This window comes from Bos javanicus, chromosome 16 (genome assembly GCF_032452875.1).
Source record: "Bos javanicus breed banteng chromosome 16, ARS-OSU_banteng_1.0, whole genome shotgun sequence".
NCBI classification, from domain to species: Eukaryota; Metazoa; Chordata; class Mammalia; order Artiodactyla; family Bovidae; genus Bos; species Bos javanicus.
The window spans coordinates 49,970,698-49,997,185 of NC_083883.1; the positions used below are offsets into that span (position 1 = coordinate 49,970,698).

Genomic DNA, 26,488 nt, shown 5'->3' on the forward strand with positions numbered 1-26,488 from the left:
GCACTCAGCGCTGACCCACACAGGTGGGCAGTCCCTGCAGGAGGCTGGTGCACGGGGGCTGAACGTCCTCAGGTATAAAGCTGCTGTTTCCACGGTGATGTGTTTTCTCCCATCTCTACACGTGGTGGTGGGTTGAGCAAACTTCTCTCATAAATGAGAGACATCTCTGTCAAGAAAACTCTTCACTCAAGCTCTCTACTTTTGATAACATGCAGGTTTATTTTCCATAATCAAAATTTGATCATTCTTATGACTGATTCAATGCCGGTTCTTAAAGAACTCTCCTTATTTCCATACACAAAGTTTATGTTTACCTTGGACATTTAGCAAAATCCATATGGAAAAGAAATAAAATATATTTTGAAAATGTTTTTAAGGAAGTTTTCTGTCCCTTGAGCTGTATTCCTTCCGGGAGAAAGCTCATTCTGTCCTGTCTTCTCTGCTCAAGGCTGGCTTGGCCCTCGGGTCCATTCAGCAGCTGGAGGCTAGGGGTGGGTTGGGGGGGCGCCCTGGGTACAGCCCCCCAAGCTGAGAGCACAGGGCTGTGGACTGGAGAGGACACAGCCCCTCTGGTGAGGCCGTGGGGTCTGTGAGATGGCAGGAGTTGGGTGCATCCCTCGCCCGTGTAGTGGGGGGTCGCTGTCTGGCAAGGCCATGCTCTTTGTGGTGCGGGGTTGCCGGGCACCACTGCCCAGCTGAGCTAAACCGCCAGGGTCCTCGTGTCACGGGGCACCTGGGTCACATCCCTCCCATTGGGCTCTGGAGAGGGACGGGGGCCTGCTTGTCTGCCACCACCTCCTGTCACCGGCTGCTGGCAGAGGACACCAAGGCCAGGGACAAGGAGGGCATCCAGGAGGAAGCCTGTTCTGAGTAACTGGCACAGGAGGGGAGCGGCCTGCAGTCCCAGAGGCCGAGCTAGGTTTGCGTGAGCGAGTAGCAGTCTCGCTATTTCTGGGCTGGTAGACACCTCTGGCTCAGTCATGATGGCCGCTAGACCCCATCCCCCTCAGACGTCCTGTGAACTACGTTTGGGAGCAAAATGGAGTTAAAGCACCCAGTGAGGCCCCACACTGTCCTTGACAGTCCACAAAGCTGCCCCGAGGTGCCTATCGCTGCAGTCACTCTGCCTCCATGAGACCGCTGTCCCATCGGCAGCTGTGACGGCCCCTGCTCTGAATCGTTCTGTGATTTACTGACGACAAACTGCTTTAATGATGGGACAATGCTGCTTGTGAGGCACTTTTGAAGCAGCCAGGGAGAGTAATTTACAGAGATTCTGCCAGAATGACTGTTGTGACTGCAGCGCTGGGATGCCTGGGATGCTGATTTCAGGGGATTTTATGTTTCACCCACACTGGCTCCCAGGAGAAGCGTCAACCCTGTAGGACATGTGCCTCCTCATGTTCCCACCAAAATGCAAAATGTCACCTTTAGTCTTGGAAGCCCAAGGTCTGGCAGCTCGCGGTCCTCAGGGAACATGGAGAGGGTCCTCCCCAGCCCCCCAGGCTGCCCTGTCAGCCCCAGGCAGCTTCTTACACGTTCTGAGCTTTTCTATCTCTAACCCACAATGGATGATGGTACGGTAGGTCGTCCTGCCCACCCTCCAGTACCAGCTGTCACCCCTAAGTCACAGCTGTGGTCTCTTGTGGTGACTGGAGGGTCACGCTGAGCACAGGGAATGCCCTGTGGACTCTGCTGGGTGTTGGAGGTGGCAGGTGGCAAGTCTGTGTCTGTGGCAAGTCTATGTCACCAGAAGAAAACTCCAGGTGTCCCTGTAAAGAGGGGCTGGGCCAGTGCGACACATCTGGGGAACCTGTTCTGTACTCACACGTCCAGACAGCACAGAGAAGACACCCCAGCAGGCCAGCCCAGGGTGACAAGCAAAACAGGAGGAACACAGATCAGGCCCGGGATGAATTAAAGTTTCAAAAAGCACATTACAGGGCATGTTAAGTTGCTCTAATTGTGAGTAATCTGAGGGTGCATCCTGCCCAGGGTGTCTGGGGTGGGTAGAATAAGGAGGCAGGTCCTGAGGAAGCTCTGTGGAGCTGCTTTCCAGAAACGTCAGAAAGAGGCTGGAATGGGCGCACCCCCGCAGCGCAGGGTGTTGGGGAGTTGTGGGGGGCAGTCAGTGGAGCTGGCGGGACCAGGGCCCCTGGGTGTGGTTGGGACTCCACTGCACAGATAAGACCGCCGCGCTCTGGGGCGTCTGGCCCCTCCCACGTCCCCACTTCCCATCAGACCAGGTCGACACCATGAGTTGACAGAGCACTTCTCAAATCCCACAGAGGACTGGCACTTTGTAAAGTATGTGGAAGGACTTCCCAGGTGGCCCATTGAGACTCTCGAGTTCCCAATGCAGGGGGCCCAGGTTCCAGCCCTGGTCAGGAAACTAGATCACACATGCCGCAACTAAGACCCAGGGCAGCCAAATAAATACGTTTTTAAAGTTCTTTAAAAATAATAATAAAAAAATTAAGTGTGTGTATGTTTCGGTGACATAGATTTGCGTCAGTTTTTTAAGTCATTGACCCCTTATTTTTCTCATTTTCGTCATTCTCAATGAGGGCAAACTTTTTTGACATGTTTATTTTTTTAAAATCTTTATTGCTTTTGTGATTATACAATAAGTATAAAAATTTAAGTATTATAAAATGTGACTTCAAAAAATAAATTTTAAAAAATTATGAAATGATCATTTTAAAATCTTCAAGGATCATAAAATGCATGGTTTAGAAAATTGGTCCTTTGTGATTCAGTCACACTCCATTCCACCCCCCAGGATTCCTCCCTTTGTGACAGTCTCTGCATGACCAGCACATGCTTGTGATACACACTCGTCACACTGGACATGGCCAAGCCACCTTCCTCGCCTGTATGCTTAACAGCCAGCTTCCTGAACCTCACAAAACGCCTGAAATTGCTACAGTGTTTTGTATTAGGTAGATGTGTAGGGTTGAATCATGAAATTAATCTGACCATTTCTGACCCATAAAAACAGCAATTTCCTATGGTTCAGCATCATGCCACAATCAGCTCTCTGGACATTTGGAGGGTTTCCCACTGTTTGCTGTTGGAAACAGAACAGCAGTGAATATCCTTGTATTTTACCCAAAAAGAGTCACAACTCTCAACCATTCAGCAGAGGCCTGAGGAGGGGGCACTGCATTGCCTGAGGAGTGGAGGCCCATGGAGCTGAAGTTCCCCGAAACCTGCCCAAGTGGCCAGGCAAGAGGGGAATCTACCTGATGGGGGACACTGCACTCACACAGGTGAAGCCTCAGGGCCGCCACTCCTGACCCCAGGCATCCTGGGAGCCCCAAGACTTGTCCTGTGGCAGCTGAGCTTGTGGAGGTCAGAAAACAGCTTCAGAAATGTGCTCCAACCAGAGTCTGTAGGATAATGTTTTCAAGTTTTTTCCAAGAATATTGGAGTGGCCAAAAAAACAAGCACCTGAGACATCACTGGTGGTCCAGGGTGGACTCTGCACTTCCGATGCAGGGAGCATGGGTTCAACCCCTCGTTAGGGGCCTAAAGGTCCCCCACGCTGCGTGAAGTAGCACCTGTTGGAAGGATGCACGTGCTCCCGGGGCCGCGTCACGGGCGCTGGCGGGCATGCCGCTTCCTCCGCGGTGCTGCTGGGGTGCAGTAGACCCTGCTGGGGTCACAGTGGAGTTTGTGGGTGGTCTTCTTGTGGCAGGCAATGTGGACTAACTTGAGGTTCTCCAAGGTGAAGAGCAGGCGGTAGAAGTACTCCCAGTCCACCTCTCTCCCTTCCGCGTCATGGACGGCCGCGGCCAGCGCGGGCACGACCGCACGCTTCTTTTCTATTCTGTAAAGCAAGGTTAGGGACGTCATCTTCTGTCGTCACAATACCCCCGCCACCGCCCCCATTTAGTTAGCGCCTCATCTACTGAGCGACTTCACTTTCACTTTTCACTTTCATGCATTGGAGAAGGAAATGGCAACCCACTCCAGTGTTCTTGCCTGGAGAATCCCAGGGACGGCAAAGACTGGTGGGCTGCCATCTATGGGGTGGCACAGAGTCGGGCATGACTGAAGCGACTTAGCAGCAGCAGCAGCATCTTCTGCTAAACCACAGAGATGGGTGGACAAGGTGTCTACTCGGCTGAGCCATCAAGATTTGGCTGCTTCCAGGAGAGACCGATGGAGAGAGTGAAGCTCTTCAGAGGAGCCGCCCTCAGACCATCCCAGCCGGAGTGGGATGGGCACTGGGAAAGGGCTCACCCAGCAGCCACCGATGCGCTGGAGACACCCCTTCCCAGACTGACAGGGGCACCATCGCCGTACATGGCCCCCGCCCACCAGGCCAGCCACCCAGCCATCTCACGTTGTAAAAAGTACATGGTGCGTAGTTAAAATACTGAGAAGTACGCTGGAAAAAATGAGAGTAAAGCATAGTCCCATCACACGAACAACAACATTCTACTTCCTTGGCTCATACTTTATCTATGTGCAAATTCACTAAAAAATTACAGGATGATATATGAACATTTTTTAAATAGAACCTTACAAACAAAGCTACAGTCACCTCCAACTACAGCCTTTAATCTCACTTCCCAGAGACAATCCCCATTAAGGGTCTGACATCTGCCTTTCCAGACCGCATCCTATAATCTTATCTGCAGACACGTGTGTCCCTTTAAAACAACCATGACATCGCTTTATGTGACCCGATTTCACGTATAAACAACAGTTCAAAGGACCTCACGGCACCCAATGGAGAAGCTTGTACACTGATGAGATGGGGCCAGAAACAGCGAAGCTGGGGGCTCGGGGCCACTAAACTGGCTCAGAGGGCCCTGTCCCCATGCCAAAGAAATGCTGAGCACCAAGGAGTAAGTATCTGGGAATAAAAGAAAGAAGGTGGCTCCCTCTGCAGACACAGAAACGGTGGCTGGACCACAGGACTGTGCTGCACTCCACAGCCCACCAGGGTTCCAGTCCTGGTGGGGTCCCAGAGGCCTCGAAAGCCAGGAGGGGTGGGGCTGAGACCCCCGCCCTACCATTAGAGGAGGAAGAGAGAAGCTGCCAAGGGTCCGGGTCTTCCGGAAGAGGAAGGAAAAGCCTCTGTATGAATTACCAACCCCCGCTAATGGTCTGTGGGTCGGCCTGGCCCACTCTCAGGGCTGTGCTCTGCTGGTGGGCTGGCTGGGGGCTGGCCCTTCTCCCCACAGGGTCTTTCATCCTCCCTGCAGGTTGGGTTGGGCTCCCTTGAGTGGTGATGATGGCATTCAAAGAGGACGTACCCATGTGTGAGCCTGCACCAGGCCTCCCCGGCTCCGTGTCTGCTGGAGCAGGTGGCCAAGTAGATGCAACGTGGGGGTGGGAAGGAGGCTCGAGGTAAGGACACCCGCAATTGCTGTGCCCAGGGTGCCATCAGCACCCTGTGAACCTCCAGTCATGTGGAAAACCAGGGCCCTTGGCCCACCTCTCACGCAGACACACATCCAACTTCTACACATCCAACCACATACGGCTGCAGGTGGTATGGAAGCCGCCAGCAAGGAATCAACATGCAGTTATCTGACAGCCTCTGACTGAGCCTCACCACACGGGTAAAGGATGGCAGCTGTCAGCTCAGATGGGACCGTCTCAAGCCTGTGGGAATAAAAGAAATAACATGGCCAGTGGGACAGCCCTCAGACCAAAGGACATGTCGAGGTTGACAGGACGGGCCGGGAGCAGCAGATCAGGTTAAATCCAGCCGCGCATATCTGAGGCCACGTGGATCTGAGGCCACAAACATTCACACCGCCACCATGCAGGCTTGGAGGAGTCATGAGTGACTGCGGCAGTGAACAGGTGCCAGGAGAGGCAGCCAGGAATCCGGCAGCGACTGAAGACACATGCTTACCTCTACACCTGGCTCAGACGGCAAAGAATCCGCCTGCAATGCGGGAGACGCAGGTTCAATCCCTGGGTCAGGAAGATCCCCTAGAGGAGGAAACGGCTACCCACTCCAGTATTCTTGCCTGGAGAATCCCACACAGAGAGGACAGAGGAGCCGGGTGGGCTAGTGGAGCCTGGTGGGCTACATACAGTCCACAGGGTTGCAAAGAGTCAGATACAACTGAGCAACTAACACTAACACCAAACGGTTCACAGAGCAGCCATAACATTGCAACGGAAATGACAGAGTCCTTAGACCCAAATAACAATACAGTTACCCAACTCACAGGAAGTGGCTAAAGCAGACTCCGACCTGAAATGTGTATTTAGAGGACAAGAGAGATGCAAAGTAACTGATAAGCAAGAAAAACACCTCCAAAATAGAAAGAACAAATGAAAAATAAAAGCCAAATGAATGAAGTTAAAGAAGAGGCCAAGGACAGCTCTGAAGGGAGGGAGGGAAGTGCTTGTTTCAGAAGGAAGACCAGCCCCATGCTCCCGGGGCCCCTGCTTCGGGAGCGGGCCTCTGGGCCCAGAAGCCCTGCCCACCTGAAGCCCACCTGGACCCCTGCCCCGCCACCCAGCCATCATTCCCGGGACAGGCTGCAACCTGGTGCATGCACCCTTGTGGTGTGAGGGGGCCTGAGGGTGGGGGAGGAGGGCAGACTCTGGAAGCCAGCCACTGCAGCCGCGTCCCAGAGCCATGAAAAGGCCACCAGCTGGGACAAGGAACCTGGCCTGGGCTGCGGTGACACCGTCCAGGAGGGTGGACAACATATGCTGCACTGAGAGTCAGTTACTCCTCTGCGTTTCACTATTTAAACACATGGCTCGTGGCTTCAGCCCCACCAGTCAGGGTGGGCCTGCGGCCATATCTCAGGAAAAGAAGCCAATGTTTTCAGACCCTGGCTGCCTCCTGGTCAAAACCACATTTTAAATTAAAAGCCAGTATGTGTATCTACAGAGAAGGCAATGGCACCCCACTCCAGTACTCTTGCCTGGAAAATCCCATGGATGGAGGAGCCTGGTGGGCTGCAGTCCATGGGGTCGCTAAGAGTCAGACACGACTGAGCGACTTCACTTTCACTTTTCACTTTCATGCATTGGAGAAGGAAATGACAACCCACTCCAGTGTTCTTGCCTGGAGAATCCCAGGGATGGGGGAGCCTGGTGGGCTGCCGTCTATGGGGTCGCACAGAGTCGGACACGATTGAAGCGACTTAGCAGCAGCAGCAGCAGCAATGTGTATCTATGTGGATGTACATACATTTAGAGAAAGAGCGGAAATGTAACCGACGTGTTTCAGGAGACATGACCCTAGCTCCAGTGTACAAGCCCAAAACATAAAAACATACCCTCAAAGAACCAGTGTCCAGGATGTAGAAAGAATTCCCACAAATTAATTAGGAGACCAAAGCCAGACAGAAAACGAGCAGAGGCGGCAACAGCCACTTCACAGAACACGAATGGCCGACAAACTCACGGACAGCCCACCTTCCTAGTAACCAGGCAAATGACCTGCAGCCAGAGAAGCTGCTCCCCACCCAGCAGGCGGGGAGCATGCAGAAGGTCCGACACCAAGGGAGGCAGGGCTGGGGCCCGAGGATTCTCCACCCTGCAGAGCAACCCGAGACTTGTGGGGGCAGACGAGGACACAAGGAGCCAGCGCCCCACGCAGGCGAGAACCCGAGGATGTCTTTATGCGGGGGCTCTGCCTGCAGGTTCCTCCGTATCTGTGCCTCCTTCGTATCCATGGATTCAGCCAATGCGGATGGAGAACTGTAGCATTTCCTACTGAAAAACTTTGTGTGTAAGTGGACCTGCGTGGTTCAAACCCCATGTTGTTCAAGAGTCAACAAGAAAAGCGTCTCGGTTAAAATAGTAAAATTTTCCATTTCTTTTTTGAATGAGCTGACGTACACATAAAAGCGATCCTACCACCCAAGACGCACTCACACTGGCTAAAGCGGGAAACGTCCTGCACATCACCGCCCAGTCCCCCCACCCCCCGCCCTGGGACAGGCAGGGATCCCACTGGTGCCAAACTGACTGGGCCCTCGGCTGCCGACCACCAGCTTGGCCCACTAGTGGGATCTGGGGGTGGGCGAGGGGGCACGGAAGGTTGCACTGGTATGGATGGGGACCTGAGCCACCACACTGAGTGACAGCACCACACAGGTGACAATGGACATCCGTGGGTCTGTGATCCATGAGCTGAGTGTGTGGAACACCAGGCGGCCATCAGCCCTGGAGGCCAGGCAGGGCCAGGCCAGCAGGTGCGCTGCAGTCTGTGCCCACACCCCCCACACCGCGCACTCACACATGGTCCAGGTTCCAGGTGCTGAAGAGGACACGGCTCTCCCGGTTACTGTAGGGGTTGATGGAGTGTCTGGAGGTACAGTCGTCCACGTCAAAAGGACCCTGGATGGAAGAGAAGAGGTGACGGCCCTGAGGCCAAAGAGCCGCTCCCCCAAGTCGGGGGCGCCCCAGTCGGGGGTCAGGCCCCGTACATGGTCTGTGCTCAGGAGGCAGATACTCTGTCCTGGCAAGGCACCCCACTCCCTGGTGACCCCAGTAATGCACTGCATCTGCAGAGGGGACCAGTTAACCCGTCAGCCGCCAGGAATGCCAGGCTCCCTACCGTGTACCTCCTGTGCCCGCAGGCCTCCCCACACCGCTCCATCACATGGCTGCACCGTTTCTGCCTCCTCTATGGCATCCCAGCATTTCCCTGTTACCTGCACAGGCTGGGCCACGCAGACGCACTAAAGCGTCACCTCCCCCTGAAGCCCCAGCTGCACCCCACCCAGAGACCCCGGCACCCTGAGGGCCCCCACAGCCTCTCTGCAAGAAACCCACCACCCAACTCGCTCACAGGCCTTCGACCCAGAGCCTGCCCAGGCTGGGGTGGAGGTGCTGGGGTGGAAGTGCTGGTCGCTGTCCCTGCCACACATACTGCTGGGCTCAGGTCACACTGCCCAGGAGGGAGTGGTCAGGTGAGAGTGACGTGAAGCCAGGTGGGAAGGAGCAGTGTCTGGGTGCTTGGGACATCACCCTTGGAGGGGGCTGCCTGAGGGGGGACAGAGGCACAGGGGGCTATGGGGGGGAGACTGGCCCCCTGCCAGCGGCAGGGAGGGGCTTTCACTGCAAGTGCTACATGCAGCTCACGTCCACCCACAGCTGGCCTGCAAGCAGCAGCACACAGCAAGCAGTGCCCCTGCTCTGTCCCCACGGCTCAGAACACTGCTGCCAGCCGACGCCGCCCCTCCAGGGCGCCAAGCTCTACGTACAAGTGCCGAGATGTCGCATCCGGCCACGACCCTGAATCCGGGCGGGCTCTCTCATCCGGGCTTTCCCACAGGGCAGACCACGCATCAGCCACCACCCAAACAAACGCCTCCCTCCTCTGAGGCCAGGACAAGGTCTCTGCTCACAAGCAGTCGTGTTCTGACCCCTCCCTGCACAGGCATCACGTAAATTCGTCAGGAAGGCAGGTTCTCAGGCCCTACGGAGCTGCTGAACAAAAACCCTGGGAGGGACCCAGCCGTCCTCACAAGGCCTCCAGGGGTTGCAACACCACTGAAATCTGGGAACCACCAGTGGGGCTGACCACTCCCTCACCCTGTGCAAGCTGGCACCCGAGGGCTGCCCCAGCTCACCAGGCCTTGGCCAGGGTGGCCCAGGAGACACTCGTGGCTCACCTGGCAGGAGAACCAGCCTTCGGGGGTGCAGAGCCGGCGGCCGGCCTTCGCCCCTCGGTCGAAGTAGCTGCTGTTGTACTGGGCAGCCTGGAGCTTCTGCTGCATGGAGCCCACGAGCCGCAGGTACTCCTCACGAGCCTCTGCGCCCACCAGGGAGGCGCCAGAGGTCACCTGGAGAGGCAGGGGCATCCCTGAGCACTGGCCACACATCCTAAAACCCACTGCTGCCTGGATCCCAGTCCACTGAATGCCACGGCCCTCAAAGACCCTGCCCCCTTGGGTCCCAGCAGGGCCCTGAGATTGGGGGTTCTGAACTCTGCCCCCTGAAGTCCCAGCAGGGCCCTGAGGTTGTGGGGGGGTCTGAACTCTGCCCCCTGAAGTTCCAGCAAGGCCCTGAGGTTGGGGGTTCTGGATCCTGCCCCCTGGAGTCCCAGCAGGGCCCTGAGGTTGGGGGTCAGAGCTCACACCCACCATAACTGTCTGACTCTGGAAGGTTCCTCTGGGCCCATGAGACGGAGCTTTGGTCACAGTCAGACAAGCTCAAGCTCCAGGTACACTGGCTGCTCCGTCTCCTGAGCGCTACCCGGTGCTTTGCGGCAAGAAACCGGAGAAAAAGGGTGCAGGTGAAGTGACCACCACATCATCACCCACTGGAGTGCAGGTGAGGACTCGCACCCATGGGTCCACACTGAGCACCAGGCAGAAGCAAGGGGACCGCCTGGCCCAGTGGGAATGACAGCAGGACAGCAGATGGCTCATCACAGAATGGGGCTGGCACCCAGCGGGGCCTGTGGATGATGCCCTGGATCACCCATCAGCCAGCGTGGGAAGAGCACTTCACCAGCAGAAGGAGCCTGAGGGTGGCTACGGTCAGCAGGGGTGGAAGCAGGGACAAGGGGGAGCTGGGTCAGGCCCCAGGGCCTCAGATACCCCAACCCTGAGGTTTCCTTTGTGCTCTCAACAGAGCACGTGTGGGCAGTTCTGCACCGCAAATGATAACCTCTAGTCCAGGACACACAGCCGGGAGCAAGGTCAAGGTGTGGGGGTAGCGGGTGGCCTGCAAAGAATGGAAGATGACACCTCCTGGCTGACATCCGACCATGAAGTATAGGAGCAATGGCAGGGGGCTCCCGGGGCAAACAACTAACTCATTGCTGGCTCATGTTCACCTGCACCCACACCCGCGCCAGCCCTCACTCCTCTGACATCCACGCCGGTCCTGGGAGCCAAGTCCCAGAGGCAGAACCGGCTTCCTAAACCTGCCCAGCACACCAGGACCTACTTCTCTCAGGTAGCTCCGGATCCGGCTCTCGCAGCTGTATCTCAGATAGCCAGACTTGCTCCTAAACCGGGACTCCAAGCCTGCCGGAAGGAGAGACAAGACGCCTGGAGCCTGGGGCTGTGATCTCCTGGGAGGGGCGGACAGGAGGGCTCTTGACTCGGCTCCATCTAGAAACGTTCTGATGGGAACCTGCTCCTTCTGCAAAGGAAGTCATCTCTGGTCCACCAGCACAGAGCACCTCAAATGCCACCGGGGAGCCGCTCTCCCAAGGGGGCTGCTCCACCTGGCTCAGAAGACCAGTCCAAAAGGTGAGATAGGACCAGGTGACTGGATAAAGAAGATATGGTCCACCCATGAGATGAAATATCATTCAGCCTTAAAGAGGAAGGGAATCCTGACACCTGTCTCCACACGATGAACCACGAAGAGGTTATGCTGAGTGAAGAAGGAAGATGCATGAGCTCATTCATACGAGGTCCCTGAGGAGTCATATTCCAGGGACAGGAAGATGGGGGACCAGGGGCAGAGGAGAGGTGGGGAGTGATGCCCACTGGGGACAGAGCCTCAGTTTGGGATGAAAACCTCTGAGAACAGGTGGCAGGGCTGCCGCACAACACTGGGAATATATTCAATACCAACGAAGAACTAAGTGCCCAAAAATGGTGAAGATGGTGAACTTTACTTCATCACGACTGAAAAATAAAACCGCCAACCCCAGGGCTGCCTGGACCCTGGCCCTGTGCTTGGGAAACCCCTGGATCTGGGAACTGATGGAGACCCTGGGTCTCAGAGAGTCAGTCCCAGGGAAGCCCTCCACACCCGCTCCCTCCAGGCCAGAATCCATGAGGTACCTTCAAACCACGGCGGGTCCTCGGCCCTGGTCTCGGCTGCGATGTTCTCACTGACGGTGCCCAGCAGGTCGGCCAGCAGCTTCTGCCGCAGTGGGGCCCGCTCGTCCCAGAGCAGCTGCCGGGCGGCCTGGATGACACCCGCGTGCGGCTCCTGGAACACGCTCAGGAAGCGGCTGATGTCACTCACGACTACCACCAAAGGGGACAGAGAGGCCACCAGGCCTTGGAGCACGGCCTCTGGGAAATCGCCTCCTTCCCCTGCCCCGACAGCCACCAGCCCAGTGCTCCAGGCCTGGGGCCTGGCCCCCCACACTTAAGGTGGCAGTGGGAAGGACAGAAGGGGAGGACACAGGAAATGAAACACACCAAAGGGAGTTGCTGCCCTTCCCCCTTGGCCTTCCCTCCTCCAAGTGAAACCACCTGGTCTTGGGCCCTCATTCGAGGCCTCAGGCTCCAGCTCATCCCTTCACTATTCAGCTGACTCCCCACCTTTCCACACGCACCCAAAAGCAGCCAGCCCTCCAGGTAAGCGTGAGAAACTAAGGGCTTCTTCATCCAATAAGCAGAAGTCCAGACCCACAAGAGGAACAGGCCCCACAGCGGTTTGGGTCATTTCAGGGACTTGGGGCTGCTCCGAGTTCAAATATCACTGTGATCCACCCTCCACAGGCTAAGCAAGAAAAGCCACGTGATCATAGCAACTGGTGCAGAAAGACAGAGAAAATCTTCAAGACCTAGAGCTTGTCGAAAAAGTCTCAGACTGAACCACAAAAGTATATGTACAGAAACATAAAGGGGCTTCCCTGATGGCTCAGTGATAAAAAATCAACCTGCAATATAGCAGATGCAGGTTCAATCCCTGGGTTGCGAAGATCCCCTGAAGAAGGAAATGGCAACACACTCCAGTATTCTTGCCTGGAAAAGTCCATGGACAGAGGAGCCTGGTGGGCTATCTAGAGCTGGACATGCCTTAGCGATTAAAATAGAACAAAGAAAGATAAAAAGGGACAAGTAGGACTTCATCAAAAGTAAAAATCTCTACTCCATGTATAAGACCTGGTTAAGAAAACAGAAAGACGAGCTGCAGAGAATCTATCTGCCAACCACACGTCTGACAGAGACTCACGTCCAGAATGGACCAGGAGAACCCGCAAGACTCAAGCAGGAAAAATATCCAGTTACACAGCGGACAAAAGATGCTCCACGAGAAGGTTTACAGGTGGTAAATCGGCCCAGGAGAAGATGGCCAACACCATCAGCTGGGAGGAACATGTGAATCCAGACACCACCACACGCCTGCCGGAGTGGCTAAAGCAGAAACAGCAACAAGGCCTGGTGAGGCCACAGGCGCCTGCTCCTGTCCTTGCTGCGGAAATAAGCCAGAACCGCAGCTCTGGAAAGCAGCGTGGGGCTCCTTCCTTTTCTTGGTAACGTTATTCAGATTTAATTCTCTAGAAGGATAAGGCCTGAAGGAGGAAGGATGCTTGCCACACCATACATGTCACCTTCACTGCTACAGCAGAGTCCCAACCAAGGGCCGAGGCCACATCCACATTCCTGTCGGGCCTCTCTCTCTCCCCACCCTTTCAGCAGAGGGGGCAGGACAATCTCAGTCCTTGGAGCTCCACTGCCTTCCCACAGCACCTGAATCGGAAGCCCCTTTCTACAGGGGCCAGACAACCCTCCTGGGGGACATGCACATGCCTGGCCAGTGGCTTACGGCTCCATAGTAGCACTTGTCACCCAGCAAAGACTCCACTAAAGACCCACCTCCAAGGGCACTGGCTCCAATAAGGCAGCGCCAACAGGAACCTGAGGATGGATGGGTGTCCACAAACCCGACAGAGATCAGACACTGAGCGTAGAGTCAGTCATCTGCCCGTCCCTTAGAAAACAGATTAAGGAAATGTTTACCGACTGAGACACAGGGGGTCGTTCGGACTTCTACATAAGTTAACTTGAATTTGAAGCTGACTAGAACAGCCTGTCTGTGGTAGATCGTACATACGGTGTGCATCTGCCTTAATTATTAAAGAAAAGGGTGCACTGACCAGAAGTAAAGCAAGTCCATGTTAAAAGTAAAGATTGGGGAATTCCCTAAAGATCCCATGGTTAGGACTCTGAGCTCTCACTGCCAAGGACCGTGGTTCAATCCCTGGTTGGGAAACTAAGATCCCACAAGCTGTGCAATGCAGCAAAATAAATAAATAAAGTTTAAATGCCCCTGTTCCTGGGACGCCAATGATGGTTACTCCTTCGATGGTCAAGATTCTGCTGGTGCCAAGGCCATGCTGATGCTCTGTGCACATGCTGATCTGCTGTTTCTGAACCCTTAAGAGAATGCATCCTGACTTGTTTAACAGTCTTTGTCCTGAAGACACAAAACTGTGCTGAAAACCCTGCTTCTCCAGAGCAGATACTCGGAGTGATCTTAGAGACTGTCTTCTGGGCTACATTCTTCAGTTTGGCTCAAATAAAACTTTTCTATTCTTATTATCGACTGTTTATTGATTATTTTGGTCAACAAAGCCCAGTAAACAGGACAACCTTGCTCTCTGGCTCTGCTTCTCCTATAAAACTGGGTAGCCTCCAAACCACAAAGCCCACTCTCTGCCCTTAGGAGTTACTGCTGCTGCTGCTAAGTCACTTCAGCCGTGTCTGATTCTGTGCGACCCCATAGATGGCAGCCCACCAGGCTCCCCTGTCCCTGGGATTCTCCAGGCAAGAACACTGGAGTGGGTTGCCATTTCCTTCTCCAATACTAGGACACCTCAAATGAACATAAATAAAACTAAAGGAATTTCCTAAAGAGACACATACAACAACCAACTGGACAGGTGGGCTCCTGGCCAAGAGGATGGACAACTCAGCCATCTGAGCAAGCTCTGCCTCCAGGGGCTTCTTCCTTTAGGGTCCAGAGCATGGGGACCCTCCCTCCCAAGGCTGGCATTCCCTAGCAGAGCCTCTGCACCTCCACAACCACACCCACTTCCCCATCAGTCTCCAAGATCTCCAACACTTACAGCCCTGCCAGGTCTGGCCGGCAGTGAGAAGCACAAGCTCTGAGTTGTCGGGGGCACTCCAGAAGTAATCTCCAGTCAATTCTGTGCCATCCTCATAGAGACACAGGCGGGAACCAGGGACGGGGAGCTGGGGAGAAGAAGGAGGTGAGATTGGGGTGGGATGCTCACTTCCTTGGTCTCAGGGGGGCCCAATCTTGGGGTGGCCAGCTGAAGTCTTCCCATCTGCAGCCCTCACAGAGAACAAGAAGGAACCATGTTGTAAAGAATCCTGCCAGAGATGCAGTCTGCACATATGGAGAATATCCATCGAGGGCCCCTACTGTAGGTCATTCTAAGAAAGTCACAGAGATGAATATACACTGGTGACCATTTTGCAGGATTCACCACTCAGACTCTTTCAAACAAAGCCCCCCTAAGGCACTTTAAAATTCAAGCCCGTTTCCAAAAATGACGCTTGACTGCACTAAGCCTGTAAATACATCCCCATCAACGAGGCACACGGCCTGACAGGTGTTAGCACGCAATACCTATGGCTCAAGTCTCTCCCTGGCACTGATTAATTAAGGAGAACCTTACTGAACAGGACTCACTACCTCTGCCTACAGAAGTGTGACCAGCTCACGGGACTGTGAACCTGCTGAGGTTTACTCCTTTGCCATGCCACATTGATCCATTTCATAAGTTTTTATACCCAGTTCCTTCCCTCCCCCTGTGCCATGCAAGTACGCACTCACCCAGCGCTGGTCTAGGCCCAGGGGAGGAAGTTAACACAACAAGGGTAAGAAGGATGGCTGAAATCCCTAGAACAGTAGTACCTAAGGACCATAAGAGGCCTCGGAGCCTGACCCTTCATGTTACCCCAGGGAAACCAAGGCAGGGAGCATGTGAGCCATGAGCCGATGGGCACCAGAACCGGGTCCCTGGGCCTCAGGCCAGAGCTGTCCCGAGCCTGGCAGTTAGAAGGGAGGAGAGCCATCCCAGTTCTCTCCAAAGTTCCCCTGCCCTGACCTGGCCCAGGAGCTAGACAAGGCACTGGGGACTTCTCCGCAGCACAGGAAATGAGGATCTCTGCAGCCCAGACGTCTCCCACATCCCTGGTTTGGAAGTACAAAAGCAGTGCCTCTTATTCTCCCCAGATGTCTCCCAAGCAGGTGGGCTCCTGATCGCAGGGGCAGAGGCTTCACTCACTCAGGCCGTCTGCTGAGACCGGGCACCAGGACCCAGAAGCCTGGAAATCACAGCCCACCCCCTATCACACACACACCCGTCCCCGCAGTGCCCACACCATCAGAGGCTCGGCTAAGAGGCTTTGGGTGGACCTAGTACTGGGTTGTGGAGAAGGCCAGTGGCACCCCACTCCAGTACTCTTGCCTGGAAAATTCTATGGACGGAGGAGCCTGGTGGGCTGCAGTCCATGGGGTCGCTACAAGTCGGACACGACTGAGCGACTTCACTTTCACTTTCATGCACTGGAGGAGGAAATGGCAACCCACTCCAGAATTCTTGTCTGTAGAATCCCAGGGACGGGGGAGCCTGGTGGGCTGCCGTCTATGGGGTCGCACAGAGTCAGACACGACTGAAGCGACTTAGCAGCAGCAGCAGCAGCAGTACTGGGTTGGGTTTAAACACCAGCCTTTCCTTGGTGGCTACAGCAGATTACTCAGTCCCTCTGTGCATCAATTTCCTCATTTGTGAAATGGGGTGTGAGCACCCAGTTCAGGGCAGGGCACCTGAACGCCACCAAAGCCCATGTAAAGGAGCCCGGACAGAGCCCAGGGTGGGCACGTGGCCATCGGCAGTGGTCAGGCTCAGGCTCTCTGCCCAGAGATGGTGGACAGCGTCCCCTCCCACTGTCAGGACTCGGGGGCCTACTGTGTGGCTTGGGGCAGCCTGAGCTCGGCCAGTCCCGACGCCGCAGGACGATGGGTCAGCACGGTCCCATCCTGCAAGTGGAGGCTCCCACCCCGCGGCCCCACGGGGCACCTGCAAGCGTTGGCACCCCTTCCGCAGCACTTCCTCGCAGCTCCTGCCCGCCACCCCAAACTTCTTCTCGCTATGCAGGGACCGCAGCTTGAACGTCTTGGGCTTCCGGAGCACCGCCGACATCCTCAGAAACTCTGGCCCCGCGGGCGGCACCTGCTCGGCGGATCGCACTGGTGTCCACTCCAGGTGGTCTCCACTTGGCGAATCAAGGCCGTGCGCCGCCCTCGGAAACTACATTACCCAAAAGGCCAGGAAAGCGGCGGCGCGCCCCCGCCTTGTGCGCAGGCGTCGCCGCCGGAAACTTCATTACCCAGAAGGCCAGGAAAGCGGCGGCACACCCCCACCTTGTGCGCAGGCGCAGCGCGACGGGGGCGGGGTCGCGCACGCGCGGAGGCCCGGGCGGGCCGGCCTGGTTGTCATGAGAGCGGCGGCCGCGGCCCGGGCGATGGGCGCTGGCCGCCGCGGCTGCTCCTCGGCTGCCACCGCTACTGCGGCTCGGGGGTGTAGGCCGGCCCGGGGCGGGGGCGGAGGCGTTGCCTGAGGTCCGCAGAGGGTGCGGCGCTGCCGAGGGCCGGCGGAGATCCTGGGTCTTGCGAGTGTCCTGACAGGTACCCGAGCGGGCCGGGGCGGGACCGACGTGCGGGGTTTGGAGCGGCGGGGCTGGGTCCACTCAGGCCTCCGTGGGCGCGGCCCGCGCGCTGCGTCACCGCCCGGGCGGCCCGTGGCGCCTGCGCTCGGTCCCTGCGTTGGGCGGCTGCGCGAGCCCGGCGACCCCGACTCCGTGCGGGCGAGGTGGGAAGGAGTCGGCTCTTGAACCTCGTCTGCTCCGAGGACTCTCTGGGGCACTTGGCGAACCTTGAGGTTGCTGCACCAAAAGCCGTTTAACTGTGTGCCATTTACCGTAAACCGTTTAACTGTGTACTACTTACATTTTCATAAGAAAAAAGTGAGTACAAGTTTCGTCTCCTAAGCCTTGTAGCAAGACATTTGAAAGTTGCTGAATTGTTTCAGTGTAATGTAGCTATCCAATTTCCCTGATGCAGAGTCAAAAGCTGACTCCGCAGGGATGCCGAAGATGGAGCCTGCGCTCGTTGTGGGGAGAGAACCTCTGTGAACCCGGCCAGCTGGGGCCCGACAGAGCTCCGTTCTCCCCAAAATGTTAATGGTGAATTTTGTAGTGCCTGATACTGGAGTCCTCAGTGACATCCCAGGTCTCTTACAGAAGACTTGAAGGATTATGCAGAAAAGATTCTAGGGTACAGGGTGGAAGGAGGTGGCCGAAAAAGAATCCTTCTCAAATACCCAAACCGAGGTTATAACGTTGCCTCTGCCGTTCCTCGGCACTTCTCCCTGGCTCCTAGATGCCAGGGCTGTGGTTGGAATGTGGGGAATCCCCAGCACAGGGCTCCCACCCTGAGCTTCAATAAGTTTGGCTGGACTTTAGAATCTACCACATGAAGAGAGGGTTAGAATGGCAGATTGGGCTTGAGCAGGGTCCCTCAGGCGGGGCAGTGCTCCAGGTCGAGAGGCCTGGCTACTGTCTTCTAGAGAAGACAGTGGATCCCTAAGAGGGGATGTATTCAGTCATCCTTCCAAAGGTGGGGCCAGTGACACTTGGCACGGAGGGGTGGGGGTTAGAAGTAGATGGGCTGGGGGAGGTATGGAGACCGAGGGGAAAATCAGCCCTGGCTGTGAGCCTGAACCCTAGCGCGTGGGAGGAGCTGCAGGCTGGGTCAGACTGGTGCCCGTCTGGCGTGGGAGCTGGAACACAGGCCACGCTCTGCAGTTGCTGTGGATTAAGTCACATACTCGTCCGTTTTCTGTGCCTGCATTTCATCAGTTTCCGGGTTGGTTTGGTGTTCCTCTACTATCCTGTGACATCCTTCAGTGAGCTTTGTATACCGAATGACTGGGATCTTTAATAGTGGTTTCTCATTCTGTTTTTAATGCGTCTGTTCATATAGTCCAAGAAACCTTAGCAAATGCCGGCCAGCAATTAATTTGTCAACATAGTCCTTTTCAGGGTCTCAATAACAGTCAGAGGAGGATCCAGATCCATCCTGAGCACGTTAAAACAAGCATGTCTTACGTGGGGTGTGCTCATGCGTTACCTCCTCCTGAAAATCTCAGTTAATAGTGTGTCCCACCCCAGAGAACCTTCTGGAGAAGGCTTTATGCTCTGTGTTTTTGAGGGCTCTTGGTTGCATACTGACCCTTCAGTCAAATCGGCCAACTGCAGAGCATCAACGGCCTTAGTAACTGGGGAGTCAGTGGGAGTCTGTGAGTCCTTTGGGCTTTAAGTCCTGATGCTCACAAGGTGGGGGTCCCTGCCTGTCTCAACACTGGTTCCTCATGTCAGCCCCACCTCCTGCCCAGAGCTCCCCGCTACTCTAGCAGCCGCTTTCCTCCCCACCCTCCTCCCAACCCTTACTCCCTACCCCTGATGCTGTGCTGCAGCTCAGCCCCCGCAGTAGAGTCCCGGGACTGAGCACCTTGGTCCCGTTCTCATGGCTCCATCCCTGAGTCAGTTTCTGAGGAGGACGTGGAAGTCTTGAACTGACCAAGCTGGGAAACATGCCCCACAGTCAGGGGCTGAGGGGTGCAGGGTGTGGGGAGGGCGGAATCATGGAGGGAAATTGGGATTGAGGTGCTGTTTTCAAAGGAGTGGGCAGAGCTGGACATCATTACAGCCACGCTCAACATGATGGTAGGTAGCTGTGAGCCAAGCCAGATGTGATTTTTTTCTCCTGAGAGAAAAAATCATCCAGGCAATACTTACCCATCTCCCCACCGTTGGCCATGCAGCCTGGCCCCAGGAGCACAGTTGTGCACAGAAGGGTCTGTCTGTGGTTCTGCTCTGCCTCTGCTGGTCAGCATTTTCAGGTAGCAATGATTATGCTGTTGATTAAACTGCCCCTTTCCCCCTTATCTTTGTATAGCTGTTTAACACACTGGTTTATTAGTTTCCTAACTAATTTGAAAAACTTCATATCCATATCTTAGCAAAAGACCTTGTTTTTGCCAGAACAGAGTAACACAAACTGGATGAATTAAAGCCACAGAAATATGGAGGCTAGAAGTCCAAAATCAAAATGCATGTGTGCAGGGCCACGCCCCCTCTGCAGATCCTCCTGGGCCCTCCCAGCTCCGGTGTCCAGGTGGTCCTGGTGCATGTGCAGGGCCACGCCCCCTCTGCAGATCCTCCTGGCCCCTCCCAGCTCTGGTGTCCTGGTGGTCCTGGTGCATGTGCAGGGCCACGCCCCCTCTGCAGAGCCTCCTGGGCCCTCCCAGCTCTGTGTCCAGGTGGTCGTGGTGCACCTGTGCAGGGCCACGCCCCCTCTGCTGGCCCCTCCCGGCCCCTCCCAGCTTTGGTGTCCAGCAGGGCCACAACCCCTCTGCAGAACCCGTCCTGGCCCTCCCAGCTTAGGTGTCCAGGGGGTCTTGATGGCCTTGGCTTGTGGGTGTGTTGCTGCAGCTGCTTGGCCCTTGTCACTTGGCTCCTGTCTGTGTGTGTCCCTGGCTCTTTGCTGATAAGGACACAGTCGTGTTGGAGCAGGGCCCTCCCTACTCCCATATGACCTCCTCTTAACTTGCACGCTGTTCCTAGACGCCCTGTCAGTGGTCCCGGGAGTGAGGACTTCAGAGCGCTTTGGGGACACAGTGCAGCACACGATGCTGCTCAGGCTCTTTGGACATGTTAGTGTATTTGGGAAAAGTCACGGTAACTTGAATGATACTGTTAAGTAGTATCAGAGGTACCTTAGAAATTACATAATAGAAACTAGACTGTTTCAAAGCAATGGGACAGTCTGACTGGGCTGTGAATTACTTGTGTGTCAGCGAGGCGAGAACTAACATGTAAGTGACACTTGTGACAGTGTCACTGTGTGCCCCTGAGTCCCTCAATTTTGAAGCCATCTCTCCTGCTCTCGCACACAGCCCGGCTCGCAGAATGCCCCACAAGATTGGATTTGTCGTCGTCAGCTCATCTGGACACGAAGACGGCTTCAGTGCCCGGGAACTGATGATCCACGCACCGACCGTCAGCGGGTGGAGGTCACCGAGGTGGGCAGGATGAGGGACCGTGGAGGGTGGGTTGTCAGGGGCACGTGGGCTCTCTCGGTCTAAGTGCTAATGTTGTTACAACTCAGATGCAGGACCACACAAGGGTAGGGTTGGTAGGGTTGTGCCGCCGCCTCACCCATCTAGTTACATGCGGGACTCTTTTTTTTTGTTTTTAATGAAAATTTGTTGAAACTTTTCCTCTTTAACCCACATTCACTTAAGTGTGCACATACGGAAAAGTAGAAGAACTGCCTGCACCCCCAGCCCCCCTCCCGCACCCAGTTCCCTGATTGAGGGCCAGTCGGCGTTCTCTGTGCTGGGTGGTAAGGATTTTGCATCTCACCGCTGTCATGTAATATAGGACCTCAACCCAGAAAGTCTCTTTCAGATTCGTCTAGAATGTTTATTTGTACACCTTTAAAAATGCTCGTTACTTGAGTGATGTAACACTAGTGAGTGTTTTTCAGAAACGTTTTCCCGAGAAGCCTTCTTTCTTCCCCAGAGGTGGGGCAGAGTTGGTTATTGGGCTGCCCCGGGGCTTGATCGGGCTTCCCAAGTGTTGTCAGCGTCGGCCACCTGAGGCCGCTCACCTCCCGGGTCCGCGCTCCTCGAGCCTGGTGTTCCAGGTGCCAGTAGAAGGCTGACTGTTGCTCCTAAGTCACGAGTGTGTGAATCTGTATGACATTTACACTCAGGCATGTACTCGTGACTTACATTTACTCAGGAGGTATATTGCTGAAAAGTTGAATGCAAATCCCATTTAAAATTCAGACGCGTTTTCCTTTCGGAGTTTTTCAGAAATGATCATGCAAAACAAAATTTAAAGTAACATGACAGTTCCAAATTTTATAATGGTTCTGACCCCTGACGTGGGCCTGAACGTAGCCAGCTGAACAAATGAAAGGACCGTGGGATATCAGGTGAACATTTTTGCAACCAGTGCTCTTGCTCCCTGATTTTCTGTAATTGGGTTTCTACCTCTCCTGGAACATTTATCCATGTGCAGTAGGCGGTATTTGCTGTCATTCCAACACCTCCTTACTCAGCAAATAGGTAACTGGGGGCCATGCACTCTTTAGCCAGTAAGTTAAGTGATCACCATTGGGCGGCTACTCCTTTGGCTATGGAATCGGCCAGCTCTTCTAATGGTGGGAAGAGCTTTCTGATCATGTTCGTTGGCACCTACTGTGATGGGAGGAGAAGGACTGTCCCTACAGAGGCAAACCCAGGGTCATATGCTGTGCCTCCGAGAAGCTCCATATAAGGCAGCTAAGGAGGTTTAATAGGGTGGGTCCATGGGGGGTTTCTATTTTGTTATGAAGAGAAAATAGAACAGTGAATATAGCAAAAGCACGCTGTTTTTCTGCACTCCAGCTATGGAGACAACGAGGTGTCCAAGCATGGGGCCATTACCCGGACTTCCACATGTGAAAGTAGCCAGGAGGAGATGTAGGACCCCCTCCTCAGGAGCGGCATTTGTGGGCTCGTTTGTCCATATCAAGGAGTCATTAGCGTCATTCAGCCAAGCCTCAAATACGACGTTATCACATACTGAGAGTCTTCCTAAATACAGGGGTATGACAGCCAGCTAACACACGGTCTGACTCGCGTCGGCTACTCCAGTGTCGTCTGCATGTATATCCAAGAGAACTTGAATTAAGCCACATAACAGGGCACATGAATTTCGTATTCTCACCTTATAAAAGGGCCCTACAGAACAGTTAGGTACAGAGTGGCATTGGGATTCCAGAGAAGTCACTTACATGGTGAGTAAGGGGTCACTTCTGTCATGGACAGGTCAAGGTTTCTGGTGACAAATCCAACAATCAGAAAGGCACCCCTCTTTCACAGGAGATTGGGAAACGTGTACAAAAGTGGTGTCTGTCCAAGGAAGAGCAGGGGAAATAAAGTTAGCAGCAACGGTGAGAAAAGGGCATAGGGGCCTGGTCAGTCCTGGTCATCCGTCTCGTCAGATGTTGTCTGCTTCCATTCCTGGAAATTGGTGCTTTCACATCACCACTTGTTGGTGTGCAGGGCCATCCACTCAGGGCTTGGTGCTCTCTCTAGGTGTGACATGAATCCAGGAGCTTAGCAGCACAAGGGTTGATTAGCAGTACCTGATGGGGCCTTTCGAGTGAGGTTGAAGGGAGTCCTTCTGGAGGTGTCTTTTCCAGAAGGTGAAATCTCTAGGTTGCAAGGTGTGATGCTCACAGCATTCGTCTCCTGGGAGCCTGCTGTGAGAAGGTTATGCTATTAAAGCATGATTGCTGTCAGTGGAAGCAGTAAGGCCCTTGCAGTATTGAAGCACGTCTCTGTTTATCAGCTGTAGGTCAGAAGAGGCAGGACTGGCTGTCCTGGGCATCCTCTGACCATCTCAATGGGTGAGTGTTTGAGTTCCCAAAGGAGTGGATCTAGGGGTTTATAGGGACTAACAGCGATGCTTTTGGCCAAGGAATTTGGAAGATCTCTACAAATGTTGCCAATTGGGTCTTAGTAATGTCGTTAATGCATTAGATTAGCCCTGTGGATTGAGGATGGTAAGACAGTAAAAGTGTAAAACCGACCAGACAGCACAGACCCACCTGTCCAAGTGTTCAGCTACTGAAGTTCAAGGGGTTCCCCTGGTATAGATGGTCTTTTCTAACAGGATCTCAGCCACAGAAGAAGCAGTAGCCTGTCTACAGAGGAAAGTTTCAGTCCAGTGAGAAAATGTGCAGCTCATAACTAAACATGTTTATGTCCCTGAGATGGGAACAGCTGAATAAAATCCCTTTGCCAGTCCTCACATGGCCCGTGAGCAGTTTAATGCAGTGCAGACAGGCTTTCCTGGATTAAATTTCAGAGAGATGAACAAGTAAGGGGGGCGCTTTTCACAGCCTTAGTAGTATTGTCCCTCCAATACTGGCTCGTGAGCTCTGTCGTTTTTCCAGTAGACAGTGGCATCATGCATGTACAGTGGGCACTGATGGGGACTCTGAAGCTTCTGCTAGGACCAGATTGTGGTTTGGCCCAAACCAAGAGTTCTCTTTTTATCAAGTCAACAGTTATTCAGTTCCCAATGTTGTTTTTCCTTTTCTGGTGCCAGTTGTTGGGCATTTCTAGTCAGCGTTCCCAAATTGTCCTCTGGGGCACATGGGGCTGTCCCTTTGGACCACGATAGAGGTTTAGCCAGAGGTTCCTTTGAGAGCAGCATTTTGGCAGAAACGCCAGCAAGGTTGTTTCCTTTCACTTCCAGGGAGTCAAGTCAGGAATGCCCAGGGACCTTGACAGCAGCCAGGGCAGGTGGCATGGGTATGACATCTAATAAATCTCAGACGTAAGAGCCATTTTAAACTTTATTCCCATCAGAGGTAGGTCAACCTTGCTGTTCCCATATCATCCCAAAGTCATGGGCAACTGCACAGGCATACAGGCTCTGAGTATAAATGCCAGTGGTTTTGCCCGTGGCTGCACCCTGAGCGCCAGTGAGAGGGTGTGCTTCCTCCTGTTGGGCTGAAGCAGACAAGGGTATCGGTGCTGCCTTGATAGTTTTGAGAGGCGCTGCGGCAGCAGCCCCACGTGGTATCTGCCTTTTCATCCTGTGAATAAGAACCTTAGTAAACCATGGGAAATCTGCATTGGCCAGCGGAGTCTCCTGTGAGTTACCGCGGAGTCAAAGGGATGTGTTGGTGTGAGCCGTCTGAAGGAGTTTCGTCGGTGAAGCGGGAGAGGAGTAGCAGGGGTGAGGTTATTACAGCAGGAGTGAGTTATTCAGGAGCACTCAGAAGGAGGGTTTCCAGGAAGTAAGACGGCTGGCGGGCCAGCATGGTGAGGATTCGAGAGAGCTTCAACTGCACAGGCTACAGAGATGGTTAGAGGAACCCAGGGATTAGTTTTTGGTGCCCAGAGTGGCTCTGAGACAAGGGGGCTGTCCCCATGGCACAGGGTCCAGCTGTCGGCCGTGATACCCGATGGGTCGATGATGGTCCCTGTGTTTTGGGGCGAATACTCCAAGGGTGTTTCCCCCTTCCTCATGTCAGAGAGGAAGAAAGGAAACAGATAACTGGGATGTCCAAGGGCAGGGCCCTTATTAAACTTCTCTTTAAGGCTCCAAAGGCAGTATCATCCTGATCTCCCCAAATAAAAGGACCAAGTTTGTTGGTTTTTAGAAAACATATACGGGCTGGGCCTTAAGAGAGAAATTTGGAATTCAGTTTTGACAGCAGCTAGCTACCCAAAACACCTTGTAATTGGACTGAGTTTCAGGTTTGGGGAAGTTGAAAATACTGTGAAGCTTACAGGAATCTAAATGTGGCCTCATTCTAAGATCAGGTGCCCTAAATACTGAACCTAAGTTTGAGCAAATGGCAGTTTTTCCTTAGAGACCTTGTGTCCCTTTAAAAGGTTTAACAAGTGAATGCTGTCTTCCTGTGAAGTTTTAGAGGAGAGCACAGAAGCAAACCATCCATATGTTTTAACAAAGTAGAGCCTACAGAAAACTTTATTGTCCAGATGAGCCTTTAAGGTTGGAGAAGTAAGAGGGACTTTCAGGGCCTTTCCTGGTGGTCCAGTGGTTAAGACTCATCCTCAGGAAGCAGTCCACAGAGCAGTCACAGGGTGATTCTGCTCCTGGCAGGAACGGATGCCGGTCTTAGATGGATTTAGGGACCACAGGGTGCCAGGGGTAACGACGTTATGGATTCCAGAGATCCTGGACAGACCTCCATGCTCAGCCATTGCATTTCTCACGGGCGAAACAATGCTGCAGGGACTGGTACGAGCGAGCATGTGGCCCTGGCTTTGAAATCTTCTGCTATGGACTTGATGCCTCTAAGGACCTCTGTTTAATTATAAGGTATTGATTAATTCTGGGGAGAAGTTTTGAGGAATATATTTAAATATTAATAGGAGAACACTGGATTCTGTGAATTTCAGTTGAAGATTTTTCATATAAGGAGAGCAGTAGCCAATCCAGTGGTGACCAGTGATTAGTGTCCTTGAAATCAGCTCTAGTACATCTGAGACCGAGCAAGTAAAAGATAGTGGAGGTCTTTCATTTCACCTGGTTGGCTATTTTGATGGCCAACAGTTCCAATTCTAGACCTGTTTCCCCCTTCAGGAGAAAGACATTCCAGGATGGCACTTTCCTGAGAAATCTCTGCCCCTGCTCGAATAGGGGTGAGAGAACTGAAGGAGGAAAGAGTACGTGTCTCTCAAACAGCCTGGACGAAAGGGATCAGCTTCCAAGATGGGGACCTTCTGGGGTTTGTTAGCAATCCCCTGCTTTTGCAGCTGTTCAGCACTCTGAGGCAGGAGCTGCCTGAGAGCAGTGGGCTGAGCACCGAGAGTGTGGCTCTGGTGTCAGTGAGGACACAGATTCCTTCCCAGTCTGGAGGGTGGTTTCTCCAAGCCAATTAGAAGGTTTGGGAAGAATACCTGTGGTTCCTCAGAGCCTGGTGCTTGGGTTAAGAGGACATGGAAAGGTTGTTTGGAGCGTGGAAGGCACCTGCAGTGCCTAAGCCCTAAAGGTCTTTTTGTTTTTTTCCCCCAATGTCCTGGCTTTTTGCAGTAATAGCAGAGACCAGGGGTTTTGTTTTTGTTCGGAGGTATGACGGGGGCTCTATTTGTTGAAGATTAAGGATGTTAGTGGCTTTCCTTTTGGTTGACTCATCCAGGGCTCAAACAAGCTGG

The 26,488-nt window shown here is 54.0% G+C and overlaps 3 protein-coding genes across 9 annotated transcripts in view; 2 read left to right on the forward strand and 1 right to left on the reverse strand.

The window, feature by feature from the left end:
- C16H1orf174 (chromosome 16 C1orf174 homolog) overlaps positions 1–371 on the forward strand; it is a 5,917-nt gene extending 5,546 nt beyond the window's left edge. The window contains exon 4 of the mRNA XM_061382951.1: positions 1–371. This exon is cut by the window's left edge and continues 227 nt beyond it. The gene's annotated coding sequence lies outside the window, so the exon portion shown is untranslated.
- Positions 372–2,574: 2,203 nt separating this feature from the next.
- Positions 2,575–17,058, reverse strand: DFFB (DNA fragmentation factor subunit beta). 5 transcript variants are annotated; one of them, XM_061382949.1, is made up of 8 exons: positions 16,754–17,058; positions 14,771–14,897; positions 11,748–11,936; positions 10,897–10,976; positions 9,615–9,785; positions 8,234–8,334; positions 5,499–5,622; positions 3,747–3,832 (listed from the first exon to the last, which is right to left on the reverse strand). In XM_061382949.1, exons 1-7 carry the CDS (start codon positions 16,874–16,876, stop codon positions 5,544–5,546), a joined length of 870 nt encoding a protein of 289 aa, XP_061238933.1. In that variant the 5' UTR covers positions 16,877–17,058; the 3' UTR covers positions 3,747–3,832; positions 5,499–5,543. The 5 variants fall into 5 exon arrangements, 4 of the variants coding, with proteins under 4 accessions (XP_061238930.1, XP_061238934.1, XP_061238933.1 ...); XR_009729989.1 differs by having other exon boundaries at positions 3,748–3,832; positions 5,271–5,622; XM_061382946.1 differs by lacking the exon at positions 5,499–5,622 and having other exon boundaries at positions 2,575–3,832; positions 16,754–17,052.
- An 83-nt stretch (positions 17,059–17,141) lies between these two features.
- The window catches only part of CEP104 (centrosomal protein 104), a 40,203-nt gene continuing 30,856 nt past the window's right edge, over positions 17,142–26,488 (forward strand). The window contains exons 1-2 of one of the 3 annotated variants that reach the window (XM_061382941.1): positions 17,142–17,361; positions 20,693–20,818. In XM_061382941.1, the coding sequence (XP_061238925.1) occupies positions 20,706–20,818 (113 nt within the window). In that variant the 5' untranslated portion in view covers positions 17,142–17,361; positions 20,693–20,705. Of the gene's footprint in view, positions 17,362–17,506; positions 17,700–20,692; positions 20,819–26,488 lie in introns of those variants that run through there. The other 2 variants (XM_061382943.1, XM_061382942.1) reach the window with 2 other exon arrangements.